At 37.5% G+C, this 22,462-nt stretch overlaps 1 protein-coding gene across 3 annotated transcripts in view; it reads left to right on the top strand.

Moving 5' to 3' along the window:
- The window catches only part of NEK5 (NIMA related kinase 5), a 48,093-nt gene that overhangs the window by 1,182 nt on the left and 24,449 nt on the right, over positions 1 to 22,462 (top strand). For all 3 annotated transcript variants that reach the window (XM_045567293.1, XM_045567295.1, XM_045567294.1), the window contains exons 2-12: positions 764 to 902; positions 5,397 to 5,493; positions 10,004 to 10,101; positions 11,734 to 11,817; positions 11,906 to 11,976; positions 12,366 to 12,452; positions 14,691 to 14,745; positions 16,708 to 16,908; positions 16,986 to 17,067; positions 18,203 to 18,336; positions 20,462 to 20,646. In XM_045567293.1, the coding sequence (XP_045423249.1) occupies positions 764 to 902; positions 5,397 to 5,493; positions 10,004 to 10,101; positions 11,734 to 11,817; positions 11,906 to 11,976; positions 12,366 to 12,452; positions 14,691 to 14,745; positions 16,708 to 16,908; positions 16,986 to 17,067; positions 18,203 to 18,336; positions 20,462 to 20,646 (1,233 nt within the window). The remainder of the gene's footprint in view (positions 1 to 763; positions 903 to 5,396; positions 5,494 to 10,003; positions 10,102 to 11,733; positions 11,818 to 11,905; positions 11,977 to 12,365; positions 12,453 to 14,690; positions 14,746 to 16,707; positions 16,909 to 16,985; positions 17,068 to 18,202; positions 18,337 to 20,461; positions 20,647 to 22,462) is intronic.

Consider the following 22,462-nt stretch of genomic DNA (forward strand, 5'->3'; position numbering starts at 1 on the left):
CCGACTCTTGGTAAAGTTCCAAACAAAACAAAGTGCAGTCAACCCTTGCTTTACGCATAGTTGCATTTCTAGAAAAATCCAGTGTTAATTAAAACTGTGCAAAAAAATATTTTGTATTTAGATGTTAAATGGAGTTTGGTTCTATCCCCTGATAGTTATAAACCGATTTTTCCATGCACACGAATGTATGGAAAGACTTTCAAGGTTGTAGGGCGGCGGAAAAATCCTTTATTGTGCGCGACTGTCACTCGCATTGCAGAATCTTAGCATCTCAGGCCCCAACAACCTCTAAATGCCGTCTGGATCTCGGGAGAACAGAACCCCACCGCCACATATTTCCAAAATGCCCCCTAGGGGGCAGTGCCTCCTCACTGAGACAGGCTGGACTTGTGAAACCACAGAAGCCTGAGGACATTCCTGCTTTTTACCGAGGGGCCAAGCACTGGAAATACACCTTTCATTCTCAGAACAAACTTGCAACACAGGCACTGTTATTTCCATTTTAGCAATTAGGAAAGTGAGGTTTTGCGAAGTTAAGTGGTTTGCCCAAGATCACAAGACTACAGTGTATCAAAGCTGGGAGTCCACCAAGAAGCTCTGTCTCACTTTGGCTGCTACCTGTGGAAACAAGGGGTTATTTGTCTCTGTCTTGGCAAGTCTAGAAAGTTTAGCAAAGCGGGTTCTTTTACACTCGTCATCAATTTTCTGACCTTGTTAGTCATTATGAGAAGTGTGTGGTACGTTTCCATTACTCTAATTGCAGGAACCTCCGTGCACTGGAGACCATGGATAAATATGATGTGATAAAGGCCATTGGGGAAGGTGCCTTTGGGAGAGCATATTTGGCTAAAGAGAAATCTGATAGCAAGCTCTGTGTCATAAAAGAGATCAATTTTGCAAAGGTAAAGTTAAGAAATTAAAATTCTTGTTACTTTTCAGTGGGATATTCAGCTGACTTTTAATCCAATACGAAAAGGACACATTTTTTTCCCCCCAGGGTCTTTGTCTGCCAGTCTCCAAGCATCAAAATCCTACTTGTTCAAGGCTGAGCTCCACCATACCTTCCAGTATCTTCCCACTCTAAATCTTTCCTTCTCTGTAAACTCACGTGGCTTTTATTGGTACCTCTGTTTTGATACTGACTGCTTTCTACTTTGCTGTGCTCTGGCTTTATTTTGTGCCTTCTCCCCCTTACAAAGCTGTATGTTCTTTGTAGGCAGAACCCATGTCTGATTCGTGCTGGTGTTCCACACAGCCCCTGATCACGGTTGGTGCCAGTCGGTAGTCAATGAGTTCTTATTGGATAAATGAGTCAATGGGTAGATACTTCCAGGCCCTATTCCTCTATTGTTAAGCTGGTACATACTTAGAAATTATAAAATCATTTTAATTCTAAGTAAAGAGAAACTATTTGGGAGATGAATCTTCTATAAAAAATATATATTGATTCATTTCATAGCATTTCTCCTATTCTATAAAAAAATTGACTATATTTTTCTAATACAGCACTGATTTTTTCCATCATTTTTCTCATGAACTACTCTTATCTCCATGCTATAAATAAGTAGAGTGTTATATTAGACCTTATTATTCTTGCTTTCCCATATCTTTTTATGTTATCAAATTTGCCTAGTAACATCTGTGTCATAGCATTAGCATTTATTACTTCTTTCTTCCTTTCTGCTCTAATGTGGTTTTTTATTACTTCTTAGCTAGACAAATTTACATTTCTTTTCACCTCTCCAATCCCTCTCTTCTCAGTAAATGCTACACCCCAGAACTTAAATTGCTTATTTTCTTACAAGTACCAAAAAGCTAGTATTTTCTCTCATCAACCTACCATTACCAAGCATGTTCTTTCATTTCTTGCCTCAAAAAAAATGTTGTATCTTTTCTTTTTTTTTTTTTTTGAGACAGAGTCTCGCTTTGTTGCCCAGGCTAGAGTGAGTGCCGTGGCGTCAGCCTAGCTCACAGCAACCTCAAACTCCTGGGCTTCAGCGATCCTACTGCCTCAGCCTCCCTGGTGGCTGGGACTACAGGCATGTGCCACCATGCCTGGCTAATTTTTTTTGCTATATATATTTTAGTTGGCCAGATAATTTCTTTCTACTTTTTTTTTAGTAGAGACGGGGGTCTCGCTCTTGCTCAGGCAGGTCTCGAACTCCTGACCTCGAGTGATCCACCTGCCTCGGCCTCCCAGAGTGCTAGGATTACAGGCATGAGCCACCGCGCCCGGCCTTCTTTTCTTGATTATAAAAATTAAAATGTTCATTGTAGAAATTCTGAAACAAGCCAAAGGGAAAAATAAGACCATTTAGAGAAAAATAAGAATAACTTATAACTTCTCTCTTAATCACTATTAACATTTTGTAAATTTCTCTCTTTTTCGTGCATAAATATACTTTATAAATTATTAGAATGATTGATGTCATGATCAATATACTCTTTTGTGATATCCTTTTACACGTAGCAACATACTGTGAATATTTCCTCATGTCATTCAATGTCTTTATGTAATAAAATCTTCTCATATAGTAATATTAAATGTTCACAATAATAATAATGATAATGGTTACCACTTACAGGGTACCTATTATATGTCACACCATCCTAGGTGTTTTTTTATTTATTTATTGAGACAGGGTCTCACCCTGTCACCCAGGCTGCAGTGCAATGGTGTGATCACAGCTCACTGCAGCCTCAAACTCCTGGGCTCAAGTAATCCTCCCGCCTCAGCCTCTTGAGTAGCTGGGACTACAGACATGTACCACCATGCCAAGCTAACTATTTTTGGGGGGGGGGCAGGGCTGGAGGGTGGTTCTTGCTATGTGGCCCAGGCTGGTCTCAAACTCCTGGCCTCAAGCTATCCTCCCTCCTTGGCCTCCCAAAGTGCTGGGATTACAGGCATGAGCCACCACGCTGGTCAGTGTTTCATATATACCAACTCAATTTAGTCCTCACAACTATCCTAAAAGGTAGATCTCATTACTTTCCTTATAAAGCCAAGGATCAAAGAGGGTAGGTAAGTAATCAGCTCACAGATGCTCAGTAACCAGCAGATCCATCTAACTCTCTGCTCTTTCCACAATAACATGTTGCCTCCCTTGCTGTTTAATGACTGCATAGTATGACCGTATATAGGTTAAAAATACTATAATTGAGCCAGGTGCACTGCTGCATGCCTGTAGTCCTAGCTACTCAAGAGGTGGAGGTGGGAGGATCCTTTGAGCCCACGAGTTGGAATCAAGCCTGGGCAACATAGCAAAACTCATATCTTAAAAAAAAAAAGCCACTGTAATTTATTTAACTCTTCTTCTATATTCAGATAGTTATGTTGTTTGATTTGGGGGCTATGATTAAATATTTAATATGTAAAGTATGACTCATTTTTATTAAACAAAACTATGTATATATGTTTACCTATATATTGCATGAAATAAGAGTCTAACAATTATCAGCAGGTATCCCTGGGGAATACCCCACATGGGATGGGTGGGGAAGAAAAGGGGATGTTTCACTTTTACCTTATTCACTTCTATCTGGCTTAAAATATTTTTTAAAATCACAAGCATGCATTGTTAGAGTAACTTAAAAATCAGCAATAAAACACTGTAATGAAGGGTTTTTGTATGATATCTCTTAGACACACTTTTTCTTATTTTCCTTGAATAAATTTCTAGAAGAATTAGTAAGTCAAAAATAGGAACATTTTGAAGTTTCATGTTATGTACTGTACAGTTCCCTTCCCAGAAAGATTTTACCAATTTATATACTTTTACCAGAAAAATATGAGTGTCCATTTTGCTACATCCTGGCCAATAGTGGCTAGTAACATTCTTTTCATCTTTGTCAATTTCACAGATGAACCGTTATATCAAATTTTGTTTTAATTTTCATTCCTTTGATTACTGGGTGAGATTGAATATCTTTTCTATCAGCCCTTTTTATTTCTTTTATTTTTTTGTCAGTTGTCTATTTATATACTTTGCCATATTTCTATTGGAGTGTTTGCCTTTTTGTCTCATTAATTTGTCATAAGTCTATATATTATATATACAAAAATCTTTAGCATGTATGTTATCAATTTTTTTTTTTTGAGACAAGGTCTTTCTCTTGCCCAGTCTAGAGTGCAGTGGCATCATCATAGCTCACTGCAGCCTCAAACTCCTGGTCTCAAGCGATCCTTCTGCCTCAGCCTCCTGAGTAGCTGAGACTACAGATGCACACCACTGCTCCCAGATAATTTTTCTATTTTCTGTGGAGACCAGGTCTTGATCCTGCTTAGGCTGGTCTCGAACTCCTGGCCTCAAGTGCTCCTCCCACCTCAGCCTCCCAGAGTGCTTGGATTACAGGCGTGAGCCACTGAGCCTGGCCTGTTGCCAATATTTTTACCTAACTTATGTTTGCCTTTTTGTTTATAATATTCTTTTGAAAAAATAGTAGTTAACATTTTTTAAGTTTCTAAATCTATCAATCTGGTCGGAGTAATTCAGTTATTTTTGTTTTGAAACTCATAGGTACTGACTCGTATGCAGTTTAAATTGAGGTGCAAACATTGAAGCTTAGGGTAAATAACTTACTGAAGGATTATCCTTCACCTGGGGTGTAGTGAAGCTGGACTTGAGAATGTTAATTTAAGAAAAATTCTTAGGTCTAAATGAGAATGGGGTATTTGGGAACTCACACACCACGTGTGGGCCAATGTGGAAGAACATTAATGAGTGGAGGCCAGAAAGGCGTGGCAGCCTGGGGCCGGAAGTCAGTATAGAAATGACACATCGGTAATGTGTCAAGGATGAAGAAGGAAAGGTAGAAATGAGGTGTGACCAGTGGTATTGGCTCCAAAACTCTTGAAAAGTATTGTCCATAGATGACAAATAGAATAATAAGACAACACAGTAAATCTAAAATGAAGTCACAAGAGGCAATTTTTATTTGAAGATGACAAATGTACTAATCTTAATACAGACTCTTACTGGTCTGATTTATGTGGTATATGGTACATTTTCTTTTTTTAGATTTTATTTGTTTCTTCTTAGCAGTGATTGCTGCTGGGACGTTGCATTTTTATAAAGAATTCCTTTGCCACTGAAAGATAGATATTACAATAACTTTCCTCCAGATGTCTAGATAATGAATATAATACCACCAAGGCAACTTTCAATACAGCAAATTTCACCAGGAATATTTATTTTCTTGATTGATTGTCAACAATTGATTAGACAAAGGGTACTCTGCTAATTCTAGAAATGTCGTTTCCTGCCTTTGAGTGATCAGTTTTAGAACTGACACTAAAAGCCATTGAAATCCTGGAGAATTTGGAATGGGAGTGAAGAAAGCATGTTCTTAAAAGCAAGTTGCCTTTACAGACTACTCTGTCTCTTGCTGTCATTTAGATGCCCATCCAAGAGAAAGAAGCTTCGAAGAAAGAAGTCATTCTTCTGGCAAAGATGAAACATCCCAACATTGTAACCTTCTTCAGTTCCTTTCAAGGTTTGATTTTCCAATATTCTTAAAGGATTTTAATAAAGTATAGGGATGCTGGATTACATAAAAGATATGTTCCTGAGAGCTGTGTACAAATTATTTTTTATAAATGCATCATTTCCCCATTTACTTAAAGTGCAATTTGTGACATGGTCATTATTTCCTCTCTAGTGAGTTTTTGTAAACAGCTTTTGTATGTTTTCTTAAGTTTTTCCACCTCTCCTTAATTCCCACTCCCCCAGATGGTTAATGATTGGGGTATTAGCTTTGCTGCAGTTACAACCCCCAAATTTCAGTGGCCTACAATAAATAATACACGTTTATTCCTCACTCACATTACATGCTGGCTGTGGTGCACTGGGGTCTTAGGTCTGGGGTCCAGCCTGAAGGAGCAGCCCAGGTGTGGAGCAAGCTGTTCTTGTTCTTGTGAGCAAGAGGAAAAAGGAAGACAAAGTCCTACCATGCCATCACTCTCAAGCCCAGCTAGGATGTAGTGTGTGTGTGTGTGTGTGTGTGTGTGTGTGTGTACTCTTCCTGCACGAGGCCCTGCAACAGGTGGGGCTGTGTAATCCTCTTACGGAGAGCAGCAAACAGCCACACAGCACAGCCAAGCAAACTGCTGAAACAGAGGGGGCGGATTTTAAGGAAGGAATTCCCTTCCTCTGCACACCTGAATACAACATCCCTCCTTGCTTCCGTCTATCACTCCATCCCAAAGCTTAAAAAATACATAAAGAAAGAAATAACAAATGAAGGAGCATTGGTCAGAGACCATTCATTCCTTTAACAGATACTTACTGAGTGCTTACTGTATGCCGGGCAATGTTCTAGGTGTCAGGAACCTAGCAGTGAACAAAACAAATGAAAATCCCTGTCCTCATGAAGTTTACATTCTAATGGGAGGAGACCAGTGATAAATACATATACAGTATGTCAGGTGTTTATTAAACTGTGACAGGGCTAGATGTGCCGACAGTTGACCAGGGGGCATGCCCCAGCCCAACCCCCAGCACACTGGGCTGCTTTAATTCAAGAGTGGTAAATAGCTGATAGAGCATGAGTGTTAACCTAGGTATCTTCAGGCATCATCAGGTGGGTAAAAATTAGTACACAAATAAATACAACTGCTATTTCTTGAGTTTTTACACTGTGCAGGACACTGATTCTTACTGGTTAAGACTACTGCATTCAGATTAGTTCTCTGTGTGTGCCTTTCTTTAACTCCTGGATATTTGAAAGAGCTCTCGGGACTCTTCTGAGATCTTTGTGGGAGCAGAGCAGTGCACACGGGCAAGGATTGAGTTGTACAGAACGACTTTTAAGGACAGCCCTGCATTCCTGTCGACTGATTCCTAGCAATGCCATAAGATGATCTTTCTTTCCCTCCTGTTTTGATTTATTATTGTGACTCTCTCTGTCTAGCTAAGTGCTGCTCATCCTCAGGCCTTCCTTGAATGCATAATTCAAATCATAGCTCCCTTTGCTGATCTTCCACAGCACTCTTATACTTATGTGTGTGTGGCTATTTGTGTACTTAATTATGAATTTGTTTAATATTTGTTTCCCTTTAGACAGTAGATTTAATGAATTTCAGGACTTCATCTTTTTTGCTCACCACTTGCGTCTAGCACACAGTAGCTGCTCAATGCATATTTGCTGAATGAGAGAACGGACTGGACCCCTTTCCTAGACTGGGGTATATCTTTATACCATGCAAGATTGATTTCTGAAGACAGTTTACACTGGATACTGTTACAGAACTAAGGTCACTTTTACAATATAAACGACCTCTGCTGAGTTTGTTTATATTGTAAATTTAAATTTTCTTATGACCTTTTTTTTTAAAGTAGAGCACCCCTGTGTTTAGGAAAACCAGAGCTATTGTGATGCCTTTGAGTGTGTTTGGCAGATTGTTGGGACTTGAACCACCAAGCTTTTCCCAAAGCCTCAGAGAGCCTTGACACACCTGCCTGCGAGAGAGTGTAGACAAAGGCTTTGTTTGCCCTCAAGCAGCTTACCTCTACAAACAACATTAGAACTGTGGCCGTAATGTTTGTCTATGGAAAATATGACATTTTTATTCATTTGAAGCAACTTGAAAATAAGAAGAATGTAGTGATATTTTCCTAAGGCTAAATTGATTCCACTTAAATTCTGTCAGTAAATATTCAGGAAGTGTCTGTTATGTGCTAGGCATGTCCCAGAGATATATCAGCGAACAAAATGGGCAAAAAGTCCCACACTGTTGTGTTCGTTTTCTATTGCTGTGTAACAGATGACTGCAAATTTAGTGGTTTAAAACAACACCTATTTGTTCTCTCTTCATTTCTGTAGGTCAGAAGCCTGGGCTTGGCTTAGCTGGATTCTCATTCAGGGTCTCACATAGTGGCAATCAAGGTGTCAGCTTAGGACTGCTATCTCATCTGCGGCTCATGATCCTCTTCCAAGTTTGTTTAGGTTGTTGGCAGAATTAATTTACCTGCAATTGTAGTACTTAGGTCCCCACTTTTTTGCTGGCTGTGAACTACTTCTGCAGGTGAACCTCTGTTCTCTTCCATAGGCCCCCTTGAATAGAGTTGGGAATCTCTCCCTTGCTCTGGCCCTGACCTCTAGACCCAGATTTAAATGGCTCATGTGATTAAGTCTGAACCACCTGGATAATCTTTTTTATTAACTCAAAGTCAGCTGATTAGTAACTTTAATGATATCAGCAAAACCCCTTTGTTATATAACCTAACCACAGGAGGAAGGATATCCATTATATTTATAAGTCCTGCCCTCACTCAAGGGGAGAGAGTTATGCAAGGTTTGTCCACCAGGGCCATCTTAGAATTCTGCCTATTACAACTATGGAGCTTATAATTCTTGCTCTGGGGGAGTGGTGAGAGACGGATGATAAATATAAACATAATTACTAAGTACATTATAGAGTGTGTTAAAGATGATAAATGCCGTCAGAAAACAGAATGGGGTGAGAATGCAGTTTTAAATAGGGTGGTTAGAATGGACCTTATCATGAAGGTGGGTACCCAATAACTACAGGGGAAAATACTAGAAAGATTAACAATTGCTTATAAGCCTGATTTTGGTGTGTATGTTTTTTGTTCCTTAGGTATTTTTAGGAGTCCACTCAACAAACTTTTATTTAGCCGCTTTCATGTGCCAGCTAGGTACAAAAGAATAAAGTGTAGACCAGCAAGTTTGTTGAAGCCCTTTTTTTCTAGTAAGATCCCAGCTGGTAGTTGGCTGGCTAATGAACAAAGTTGGTTAAAGCAGGAAATCATACATCTCATTGTGTTCCAGCTGCTATAACAAAATGCCATAAACTGGGTAGTTTATAAAAACAGAAACTTATTTCTCACAGTTCTGCAGGCTGGGAAATTCAAGATCAAGGTGTGGGTAGATTCGGTATCTGGTGAGGATCCACTTTCTGTTTCATAGATGGTTCTTCTCATTGTGTCCTCTAATGGTAGAAGGGGAGAGGGGTCTTTTATAAGGACACTAATCCCATCATGTGGGTTCCACCCTTATAAGCTAGTCACCTCCCAAAAGCCCTGCCTCCTAATACTGTCACCTTGGGGGTTAGGATTTCAACATATGAATTTTGGGGAGACACAAACATTTAGACCATAGCAATCATACAAACATATTCTTATATAAAAATACAATCATTTGCCAAACTTTCAATGCAAGACCAAAGCCTTGTCTTTGATTATGAATCTACTAACTGTAATTCTGAATATTCATTTTTACGTAAACTACACCCCTTATTTAGAATTTCCAGTTTCCTTTCCTTAATGCAGAATGAGAATTTATGGATAATCTGTGTCCACAATCCTTTTAGAGGTTTTCCAGTTATATTTCACTTGTCCCATCCAGTATTTGGGTCAGTGTTGTTTTGTTTTTTTGTTTTTTTTAAAGCTACTCACTTTTACTGGTCCTCCAAAACATTCAATGTAGTTTTTGTAGAAATAATCACCTCTTTCATTTTCCATTTATATTTCATCGGTTTATGTAATAATGACAAGAGTAAATGGCATAAACAGATTTGGGAACAAGCACAAAGATGTTGGTAAGAATCAGTTTAATTGGCGGGAGCAGAGGTCCTTGGACATAGGAGAGAGCCTGGTAGCCACTAGTGTCTGCCTTGAGGGACAACAGTAATGCGGAGTGTCCAGGAACCTAGTGAGTGGTTAGGCAGAGGACAGTCAGTGCTCAATGGCATGGCTGAATAATAATATAGAAATTTCCTCAGAGAAAATTTCTATATTATTATGTTCATTTTACAGATGAGCTAATGAGGTACAAAGGAATTAAAGTCACTTGCCTGGCATCACGGAGCTAAGAAATATAAGTGGTAAAGTGGGATTAGAACCCAGTCCATCTCGATTCTACAGCCAGAATTTTTAACTATTATATACTACATTTATCTGTTATATTCTCCACCTTCTAGAACTTGAAATGACTGATAAATGTCTGAAACACTTCCAGCACCAAATGATCCCTTTTCTTACAGAGAACAGCAGGCTGTTTATTGTAATGGAATATTGTGATGGAGGGGATCTCATGAAAAGGATCAATAGACAACGGGGAGTGTTATTTAGTGAAGATCAGGTAAAAACACTTCTAATTCACGTTCTAATTTATATGTGTGTGAGGGGGGAATCAAATTTATAATGGCATAAGTAGTAGACCATGTTTATATGAAGCATGACTTTTGGTGGAGAAATTCAAACCGTAAAATAGTGGATCGCTATTCTTGGTAGATTTTAATCCTGAACAAGTTTGCAATTGAGCTTAAACTGAATCTGGTTTTGAGGGTGAAATTTTCTGGAGAAAAGATCATCTCTTTGGACAATCTCATGTCAGATGCCTCTGAGATAAATCTTCATGGCTAAAAAAAAAAATTCTGAATGCGGAGTTCCTTAGCCATTTAAAATGTGACATGTTTATAGCTTCACTCTTCTTTCTTTTACCATTTGATACTCTTGTTTTGAAATAGCTATCCCACTTTGCCAGGGAAGATAGAAGATCTTAGCCATACCCGTTTAGTTTCATTGGTTATTAAGACGGGGAGAGAAAAGGTGAAGAGTAATGGCCTCAGTTCCCATTCTCTCTTTGTACAAACATTTTTCTTCTATACTCCAAAGCCTCCTTTGGAACCCTCTTGGGAGTTGTGCTCATGAAGGACACAGGTTTGTCTCTGTGGAGAGGAATCCAAATTAGGTTCCGTGTGATTGATGGGGAAGGCCATTGCCTTGAACAGCACCCAGGAATGGCCCATCTTTCTTTTGGCCATTTGTTTCTTTGTTTCACTTTTGCATGTAAGAGCAATATGCCCATATAATTTCCTCCTAGAGTTGAATATTTTGAATATATGAATGATTAAAGAACCAATATCTCTAGCCTCTGTAAGATTAATCAAGCATTCTTCTCATGCTCATTTACATTATGTATTAAATTCCATATTCATAGAAACCCTCTTTTCTTCTCATCTAGGTATTATTTTGCCACATTTTATAAAAATGCTTTTCATGACACAATTTCAAATTACATTTCCCTTTGTTGGGGATGAACTAAAATTACAACTGAATAGTAATGTCTGGAATATAGCTTTTATTCCTATTATGTTCCTCTTCCTGTATTATTTGGTAGACAAAGAACCAGTGAAATATTAGAATAGTTTAAATAAATCCCCATAGGCATAGAACACATTTTCATAAAGAGGCTCATGGCCAACAGAGATAAAATAAAATCATGACTAAGAAATAAAATTCAGTTTTAAAAGTAAAATATTTGTTGGTTTTATATTAGATAGATAGATATTTCATTACAATTGCTAATAACCTCACAGATTCTCCATGTCTTCCTCTTTCTCTCTCTGAGATCCAATGTTCCCAGGCAGGTCAGAAAACAGAGCTGTCTGGCCACTACCCCTGAGGCAGTCAGTAACCCAGTGTTAAATAAGAAATCAAGAAAATCACTGACCTAACCTCTGTCTTTCCCTTGCTTCTACTTGTCTTTTTCTGGATTTAGAATTCCCTTTCATACCAGCGATGTTTGGATTGTGTTTCCATTTTTCTATCTGTACAATGAAAATAATAATATGATAAGGTGAATCTATTAGCTTTATTCCTATAAATACACATACACACTGTATAATTTCTCTCTTTTTGCATGTTATCATGAAGACATTTCAACGACTACCAGACTTTTCAATAATTTTGTTTCCTATTCCTTCTACAGATCCTGAGTTGGTTTGTACAGATCTCTCTAGGACTAAAACATATTCACGACAGGAAGATATTACACAGGGACATAAAAGCTCAGGTAACTGCTCAGAGAGGAGACCAAGATAGAAATCATCTTTTCTTTCCTTGAAGTATCTTAAACAATATAACATTTTCTCCATTTATAGAACATTTTTCTTAGCAAGAATGGAATTGTTGCAAAGCTTGGGGACTTTGGTATAGCAAGAGTTCTGAATAAGTAAGTACTTTTAAAAAATAATTTCTCTTTCTATTCAGAACAGCCGATATATGTAATTTTAGGTATCATGAATTAAGGAGATAGTAAAAGCTTGGTTGCCCAAATAATTTCAGGTAACTTTATATAAATGTATGAAATCATTCAGATGGTACTTTGACATTAAAATTCCCAAGATAAATTGTGACATAATAGAATGATGTTGGTAATGTTGTGCAGTGTGATCTTATTACTCTATTACCAATGTACAATGTTTACTTTCTTCTAATATGTGCATGCATCGTCTTTTGTGTTATCCATTTTTATACTTTTTTCTTGCATGTCCATGTCTTTAGCCTTTTCTTGCTCCAATAATAAATCATGCTATCTTATTATTTAACATATCTTACTAGTTCCATGGAACTTGCTCGAACTTGTGTTGGAACACCTTACTACCTGTCCCCAGAGATCTGTCAGAATAAGCCCTACAACAATAAAACGTGAGTTGCTATCAGTTTGAAAGTGTCAGTAAAATCTGATGGATGATACTGAATTACAATTCCAGAAACTAAAATTCTAATTCCTTCTTTCTTTCTTGTGGTAACTTTTGTAATTTCATTTTCTTCATGTGTGAAATGGGGATCCCAGGGACTGTCTCTTCAGTGTTCCCTGAAGCTTTTGAATTTATTTAGAAAGAGAGCCATTTCTCTTCATTCAAAGATATAAGTGATAAAAGAAAATAACATCGAAAATCACAGTCACTGTGCTGTCTGTGTATTTTATTTTCATACCTTTCAAGCACTGTTTCGTCTGTTGCAAGAAAGTGTTGTAGAGTATCAGGTAGAAGGCAATGTGGTCTGGTGACCAAGCACTGGTTAGGAGCAAGGAATCCTAGTCTTGGCTTAGTCACTAACTTCACCAAGTCAGTTGATCTCTGTGGGCTTCAGTTCCCCAACCTGTAACAATGAGAGTATTGGCAAGGTCATCTTTACGGTGTCTTCCAGCTTAAAAATGCAACTAGTTTTTATGTATGTGACATCAGAGTCTAGTTCTCAGCAGTAATGTTAATATACACAGCAACAAAAGGCAAAGAGGAGGTAGTTTTTACCTCCGTGTAAGGAGAAGGAAAAAAACTTCATTTTTCAAAGCTCTTTGTGATTGAACAAGTTGGCCTCAATAAGAGTGAGTTTCCTTTGGGAGTTGATTGTCCATTTGTTTAGGAAAATACCCAAGGGATATTTGGCTATTGGACTTTGAAAAAGATAACTGGAAGGCAAAGCCCACATGATAGAGATTCATAGAAAGAATAGTAAGAATTTTTCTGCATAATAAAATAACAGACTTTTTTGGAGCCATCCCCTGGCACCAAAGAGTTTGGCCTCAAGTTGTGCAGTCATATAGGCAGAGTGTGAGGGTTGGTACTGTCAGCGGGCAGCCCTAGGTTAGCAGCTTGTTTTGCATTCTTGTACTGCTTTTTAAGAATTTGAGTCAACATTTAAATATTGAAAGACTTTAGAACATGCGGATGTAGTGCTCCTGAAAATTGGAAGATCTTAGCAATAATCAGCTGGGTGGCCCCAGAGCCCTTTAAACCAGCAGATCATTTCCTGGTTCACATAGTCCGCATCATGCAGAGGTGGTGTCAGGTCTGCAAATGGCCCCACCAGCCCCCAGGTGGCTTCATTACAGGCCTGAGCCCTGGGCTTGTGAATTCACTACGCTGGCCACAGAGGGCACTCTGGAAACAGAAGAGAAGTTGGGGGCCTATGGAAAACTGAGTAAAGAAAGACAAAATTCTGTGTGGGCAGTGAGTTTCTAGAAACTCTGGAAAGCATTCAAATTTGTTTCCTATCAATTCTGGAATCACCTTCTATTATACTCAAACCTTCCGTATAAGCCTCTCTCTCTCACACACACACAGAGGAATTGTTGCAATGTAGTGGAGCCATTTACCTCACTTTAATGAATCATCCTAATTTTGGCACTTTGGTCTATTAGATTTAATTGTGTTTTTGTTCTATAAAATAACTCCTTATTAAACCAATCACATGTAAACATTTACTACATACTAAGTCTGTAGAGAGCAAAGCTTGAGTCATATTTTTTGAGTACATTTTTCAAATATTTATTGAGAACCAAATACTGTATTCCTCATGTAATATAACTTTGATTCTGTCAAGAGCCTTGGGTAGAATATACCTTTCAAAATCAACCAAATATTATCTTTTGAGTCAAAACAAATCCATATTTGAGTCCTGCCTCCCTCCTCCAAATTGCTCAAAATTTCCTCATGCACACATTTTCTTTCATCATGAAGCTGATGTAAATATTGAGCCATCAGATTGTGGCAAAGTACTAGCATTCTGACAAAATACTCATGGTTTTTATTTTACATCTTGTTTTAGTTAAGAGTAAGAATTGATAATATATCTAAAAGCATTTGTAAAAACTAATCAATCTATGTAAAATTGTAAAGCTACACAAATTTAAGGCACTATAAGGATAAAAGCTTTTATTAAGAATTATGGGCTGGGCTTGGAGGCTCATGCCTGTACTCCCAGCACTTTGGGAGGCTGGGGCGGAAGGATCACTTGAGCCCAGGAGTTCAAGGTTACAGTGAGCCATGATTGGGCCACTGCACTCCAACCTGGGCAACAGAGCATTTCTAAAAAACTAAAATAAAATAAAATAAAAATTATGGATATATTCTTGACATATAAAACCCTTATCTTCCCTAGGGATATTTGGTCTCTTGGCTGTGTCTTATATGAGCTCTGCACACTCAAGCATCCTGTAAGTATATTAATCATCAGATTAATCTTGAATTATTGAAATCATATAAATGAAATTACTTCTGGGAGAAAACGGTTAATGTTTGATTTTATTAGATTGTTAAAAACTATACGAATAAGCTATTAAAAAGAATGATAGATCTGTATGTCCTGACTTGGAAAGAAATTCGAGCAATATTTTAAAGTGAAAAGTCCAAGCTGGGGAATTGTATGTATAGCATATTTCCACTAAAAATAAATTGTGTGTGAATATGTATCTTTAGCAAAGAGAAAGGTGCATGGGGCAAAGTCTGTAGGAAACCAGGCACAAGCTTCTAAGAGTCTTCTCCCATTGGTCACACAAGATGTGCAAATTCCTCCAGCAACAAGTTTTGACAACACCAAAGTGTTACCTACTAGGGAAGCTCATTAGATACCCACTGCACAGGGTTTTCATTGGGTACTGGTCATGTAGGAACCCTCTGTTTGGCATATACCAAACTCCCGGACTCACAGAAAGAAAGCAAGTATTCAGCATGAACCATATTGTTTGCATAAATAGTTTAGACAGAGAGCCACTCTTAACATTTAGGGAATAATGGGAATTCTCCAGATATCTAAGTTCTCAGATACCAGCCAACAGGCCAACATTGTAAGCAGGCCTTTCTAAGGATAGCCTGCTATGTCAACTCTTTTCTACAGAGCTGTCAACATTATTATTATTATTATTAATTATTGTTGAAGGTCACAAAGCTAGTGTCTGACCAAAACCTGTACCTTTATTGCCACACCATGCTGTTGAATATTATTATTATGTATAAATAACTGACAGTTTCATCCAATAGGAGATTTTCTGGTTTATGAAGGTTTTTGAGGAAATGAAAAAATGTTTATGTAAATTTAGTAAAAGTAAGACATAAAATTTCATATCAGTTTATTTAACTTTGTTAAATAAACATTACTTTTAAAAAGATCAGAGGCTGGGCACAGTGTCTCACGCCTGTAATCCTAGCACTTTGGGAGGCTTAGGCAGGAGGATCGCTTGAGGTCAGGAGTTTGAGACCAGACTGAGCAAGAGCAAGACTCCATCTCCACAAAAAACAGAAAAATTTAGCCAGGCTTGGTGGCATGTGCCTGTAGTCCCAGCTACTTGGATGGCTAAGGCAGGAGGATCGCTTGAGCCCAGGAATTTGAGGTTGCAGCAAGCTGTGAGGATGCCATTGCACTCTAGCCAGGGTGACAGAGCGAGACTCTGTCTCAGAATAAATAAATAAATATAAAAAAGATTGGAAGGAAATATACCTCTGAGCGGTAAAATTATATGTATTTTTCCTGACTTTATAACTTCCTATACCTTCCAGTTTTTTTTTTGTTTCTGTTTTTGTTTTTATTTTTTTTTGAGACAGAGTCTCACTCTGTTGCCCAGGCTAGAGTGCCATGGCATCAGCCTAGCTCACAGCAACCTCAAACTCCTGGGCTCAAGCGATCCTCCTGCCTCAGCCTCCGAAGTAGCTGGGACTACAGGCATGCGCCACCATGCCCAGCTAATTTTTTCTATATATATTTTTAGTTGTCCAGCTCATTTCTTTCTATTTTCAGTAGAGACGGGGTCTCGCTCTTGCTCAGGCTGGTCTCAAACTCCTGAGCTCAAACGATCCACCCGCCCCAGCCTCCCACAGTGCTAGGATTACAGGCATGAGCCACCACGCCCAGCCCGTTCCAGTTTTTTATAATGAGTAAACATTATTTTGATCATAAGAAAAAAATTAAAACAAAAAAACTTGTTTTAAATAACATGGCATCTCATTAAGTAACTGTCTGCAATATCTACTCATGAAAGATGAGTTGATGAAAACAAGTTAGGGTGGGTCATAGTGTATAACCGCAGCTTAAAAACATTTTTTTTCTTGGCATGTTTATTATTATAATACTAGTATTATTTAACTTTTCTCTGATTTAGTATCATTACTCCTTGTCCTTTCAGTTTGAGGGTAACAACTTACACCAGCTGGTTCTGAAGATTTGTCAGGCACACTTTGCCCCAATATCTCCAAGGTTTTCTCGTGACCTACGGTCCTTGATATCTCAACTCTTTAAAGTATCTCCTCGAGATCGACCATCTATTAATTCCATTTTGAGAAAGCCCTTTTTAGAGAAGCTTATTGACAAATACTTGGCTCCTGAGGTGAGTTTTGAGGTGACTGTTTGGATTTTGACAGAGATCTCGGTTTGTAGGTCCTTGACTTGTGTGTTCGGTTTTAGGTCATTCGGGAAGAATTCAATCACATGCTTATACACAGGGCAAGAGCGTCAGCATCTCGACCTGCTGGGAAGGTGGTCCAGGGTAAGAGTGATTTATGAATTTATTACAAGTGTCCCACACAGCACGTTATCATATACGGCTGGCAACGTTAGTGGGGAAATTCCACAAAATATATTGAACATAGACATTTAAAAAAATATATGAGCAAAGCCTAGCACTTTCGGAGGCCAAGGTGGGAGGATCTCTTGAGGCCAGGAGTTTGTGACCAGCCTGAGCATGAGTGAGACCCTGTCTCTACACACACACACAAAAAAAATTAGCCCAGTGTGGTGACGCCAGCTACTGGGAAGGCTTAGGCCAGAGGATCACTTGAGCCCAGGAGTTTGAGGTTGCTATGAGCTATCATGACACCACACACCAAAAAAAAAAAGAGAGAGAGAGAAAGAAAAAAGGGATCATCTGAAGTGATGAAGTGCCCTGTGGTAAGGAAGAGAAAATTACTAATTCAACTGATGCTGTGAAAGAGACCCAAGATTTAGCCATAACCAAATATCTGGACTGACAGGGTCAGGAGGAACAGAAAATCCCTCCAAGGAATCTGTGGTAGGTGCATGTTATCCACTGTGATAGAAAAGTTAAGAATGTTATAAAGGGAAAATGAATGAAGCTGTTTGCCATTTGGTTTGACTGGCATTGTTATTTACCAGTCTAGACTGAGAATGTTTAGAAAGTAGGGAAGTAGAGGATGAGAGAAAGTACATTGTCCACACTTCTAACATAGAAAAGATAGGGAAACAAGAATAAATTTTGATGGAGACAAACATATTAGAAGACCTACTCATACATCAGAAACAACAACGCACATGAATGGCGTGGCCTGATAACCCAAGCTTTGATGACTGCATTTCATGACTTTGACTATTATCTCATGCATATTGTTTCTGTAAATGTCAATATTAATTCCTAGTTTTTAAAAACGTAATGTTATGTGTTACTAAAAACATATAAAGGAACTCTGGAAAAGAATGGTTTTCTCCATTGAAAGAAAATGCATAGTGATTTTTCATCAGTTCTTCTCTCACTGTGTATGTAAACATCTCTGGCTAAAGTAAACTTACTTTATGAAATGTAGCTTGTGTTTATATTCTTACAAGAATCAATATTAAATGTGTAGAAATTTTTAGAAATTGAAGTTGTTTTATTTTGGTTAAATAAGAGTCTAAAATGCAGAAAGTGAGATTCCAGGAAAAGTGCCCACCAAGATCAAGGATATCAGTGCCAATTAAAAGGAAGGACATATCACACAAAAGTGAATGGAGACCACCAGCTGGAGCCCAGAAGCCCATATGTGTAAGTCCTACTAAACCCTCTCTCTGGTTCCTTAGCTATGATATATTCTGACAGACCTATCTGCACATGTTCATGAGGTACAAGCTCATTAATTTAGAGTCCACTCGTTTTGTACTTATAATAAAATCATTCTGTAATGAGCATTAAAGTGGTACTTCATTGGGCAACTTCTAGTTTTTATATTTTATAAACCAATATTGTATTTTATTATCAGTATACATTCATTTTTGTTTTCTTTTTATAATTAAAATTCTTCTAATTTCTTTGAATAGATAAGGTTTTTCTGTATAGGACAAGTAACGTAGCAACAGAAAACACTTTGCATTTCATACACTTAATTCTAACATGTTATATATACAATTAAGAGGTTTTTATTGTGTAATAATTGATCTTTTCATAGGGATTCCTTATGCTTAGCTATTTGGATCCACTTTGGCAGTGTTGAATCTTGTAGCTCATGCTAGTGAGCTAGTGAAATGCTTCTGGGATATAAATGATAAATGGCTATTGTCTTTTAATTGAAGAATTGTATTTTTAGAGAAGACTTATGGTATAATTAGAGGACCATTTGGAAGTATATTTACTAAGTATTTACTTAACATAGAGACATTTTAGAAATTGTGTTGTTGTATAAACAGATTTTTTAAAAACTATTGGTTAAATTATTGCTCATTTAATAAAAAGTAGTTTAACTTTATTAAAGAAATAAGAAAAATATGCCATGATTCAGAATGCTGTGTATCAGACCTGTAGAAGAAAAAAAAAATCCAAAAGTTTTGAGTATGGAATAAATTACGAGAACTGTTGAACAAGTTGACATTTTTTCTAATCCTTTGAAAAGCTTCTGCTGATGGAGTGAAATAAGTGGGTTTCCATGGGAACCACCTCTGATGTTCCCATTACTGCTTGGGATTTTAGAGAAAATTTAAAAAAAGCTGTTTATTTCCTTCCAATATTTTTTTCTATTTCTAACCATTTTTCAACAAGTAATTACTAGTACCTTCTTCTGGGTTATAGGCAGGTGAAATTAAAACAAAACAAAAAAACTACTTCTTGCTTTAAAGGATTCTAAAAATAAACATATAACTTATGCTTAGACTAATAAGCCAAATTTTATACATTTACATTAATATTTAAATAGAACCATATGAAAGTGTGATTTTTGTAGGTTAATGATTTGACCAATATATGGTCCAATCTAACGTATGTATGATCCATATAGCATTAAAAAGAACAAAGAGTGTAGTGTGTTACCTCTTTACAGTGAGAACATTTCAGTTTTAATGATTTTTTAGTTATTCTTATTCCCAACTACCAGTTACTAGGTCTTTTCAGTGGTTTGATCTTTTCTCTTTTATTATCAGCTGTGAAGTAGGCAGAGTTGTCACATTTAATGTTAAATTGACCCTACTTTGCTCTTTAGTAACAGGGTCCTGACTGCCTTTCGTATCTTAATTTGATCTGATTCCTATCTTCTAGCTCAACTGTAAGATTCCTATCTCTACTCAGCTCTAAGATAAACTTTTGTTTCCAGTTCGCCTCCTCTCATTCTGTTCTGGTTGGAGGAGTGGTGAGGAGTAGCTTGGGGTGGTGACATGCCTGTCACAGCTGTTGTATCACCTTGTGTTTCTCGGGGAAGAATAACTCTGAATGACTCAGCATCTTCTTTCCTTCAAATCATGACACCATTTTGCATTTAGTCAATTTATCAGAAACTAAAAATGTTGCAAATCCCCAAATTTGTGAGTTGCACAATAACGTTTATTCTCCCATAAAGTACAGTAAATTATAAACAAGTTTATAAGAAATAGAAAACAATAGTTTATAGTTTCAGATCTTGGGTTGGTGAGACATACTCACTAGCTAAGTATTTTTCACACCCTAGCCGTGAAATATGCATGATTCATATCCACACCTTAGCAAAATTACAAACTATATACACATTACTTAGACTTCTAAGGCCTTTTCAACTCTAGGATTCGGGACCTCTAAGATTATTTTACTCTGAAGACAAGTGCAGAGCAAAAACAACAAAAATACGCTTTCAATATCTTGTCTTAGCTATGGTGGCCATCAAATTGTTTGTGTTACTTTTTAAAAAAATATTCTCTCTTCTTTCCCTCAGATAAAAATGATAGAAAGGCCCCAACTTGCTGCCGCATGTGAACATTATGATTATTATTATGCTCGACTTGACCTGTTGAGGAAGAGAACCCATGGACCAAATTATCACTCTGTTCCCCAAAAAGACACTGGAATGGAGGAAAATTATAATCGGGAAGAAAGTCTTGACCCATCCCCAGGTCAATGGTAATACTGTAGTCTACCTTAAGCCTTGGTTGTCTGAGAATATTTTTATATATCAACATTCTCTATTCTGAAGTCCTTCCAAATTCTCCTAAAATAAATAATCCAGGGAGAACTTTCCAAATCTTCATTTTAAATCCTTAATCCACAATTCCCTCCACCCTTTTTCAACTCAAGTCTGATATAGCTTATCTTCTTATTCATGGAGCCATTTAACTATAGGCACAGATTCATACTCTTGAATTTGTAATATTTTTCTTTCCTCCTAGTAAATTCCTCTGAGGGGTGATAAAGATAGTTGTATATGATCCATTTTTCAAAGAGGTTATTAATGTGAATTAATAATTGAATGATTGAAATCAAATGATCATTTGAGACATTTTGAAAAGTGAAATATATTTCATTTAGCATTTATATTCTAGGGATTTTCAAAATATGGATATGTCATAAAGAAAATAATATACTGCAATTTAATATTCTTAAAGTAAATTTTCAAAAAGTTTACTCCATAACAGATTTCTGTAGATCTACAATATTTTCAATTTTTTTTTTCACACTGATGTCAGTATTTCTGTGTCCAGGATCATTGACACCTGGCACAGGGCTGAAGACCTGTGTCTGAGAGTTATTTTTTGTCATCAAATTTTTTTTGTTCACGGTTAGGAATTTGCTAACTTTGATGACTGTGGTTACTTATTGTTGAAATTTTGAATGTCATGAAAAATACAAGAAACTATGGGAGAGTGATCTTATTAACAGCTAATGAAAATTAGGTAAGCAAGAATGATGAAAGAATGATTTCTTCAGAAATGCATCATGGGGAAATTTAATTTATTTTAATTTTATATTTTTAGAGACAGGATCTCACTATGTTGCTCAGGCTGGTCTTGAACTCCTGGGATCAAGTGTTCCTTTTGCCTTAGCTTCCCAAGTAGTTGGAACTACAGGCACATGCCACCACACTCAGCTAGATGTTTTATTTTTAGAGATACTGGGTGCTCTTATGGTTTTATCCATCTCTGTAACACATTTTAAATTATCCCCCTGATTATCAAAAGTTATGTGTTCCATTAGTTCAAATTGTAATATCCATGTCAGACTCAATTAATGAAGGACGTACATTTTACATATAAACTGAGAGCTACAAAACTGTGTCTACAAAACTCCCTTTCCCTTTGCTCAGCCACCAGAAAAATATATCTTCCCCTCTTTGTCTAGATTCGAGAACTGACAAACTATCAATTATTTTGATTATGTATGGTTTTATCTCCCAAGCTCTCACATGGAACAGTAGAAAGTTCCTTCTCTTCCCCATCATAGCCCCATCCCACTGTCTCCCAGGATGCCCCTCTGAGGACCAATAACCCCTCCTCATTGTACACCCTCTCTCTTGGAGATCTGATTCCAGGGCATGGGATGGAGGAAGAGGAATTTGTACAGGGTTGGAGAGAGGGGGCCTAAGGGTAGAGGGAGGGGTAAGGAGGAAGAGAAACATTCTTACACGTACAAGTTGGGTTTTTGAGAGGGATGAGTACTACAATTTAGCCCTCATTTGATTCGGGCACTATCTATGTGTCAGACACTGGCTGGGAACCTTCACAGCCCTAATCTCTTCTAATCCTCACATCAACCCCTGTGAAATGGTACTGTGTCCATTTTACAGATAGGGAACTAAGACCCAGAGACCTTAACTAGCTTGGCATTTCATCATTTTTCTAAACTGATTCTTTTTTTTTTTTTTTTTTGAGACAGAGGCTCGCTCTGTTGCCCAGGCTAGAGTGCTATGGTGTCAGCCTAGCTCACAGCAACCTCCAACTCC

The sequence above is a fragment of the Lemur catta genome, chromosome 13 (assembly GCF_020740605.2).
Source record: "Lemur catta isolate mLemCat1 chromosome 13, mLemCat1.pri, whole genome shotgun sequence".
In the NCBI taxonomy this organism is placed as follows: Eukaryota; Metazoa; Chordata; class Mammalia; order Primates; family Lemuridae; genus Lemur; species Lemur catta.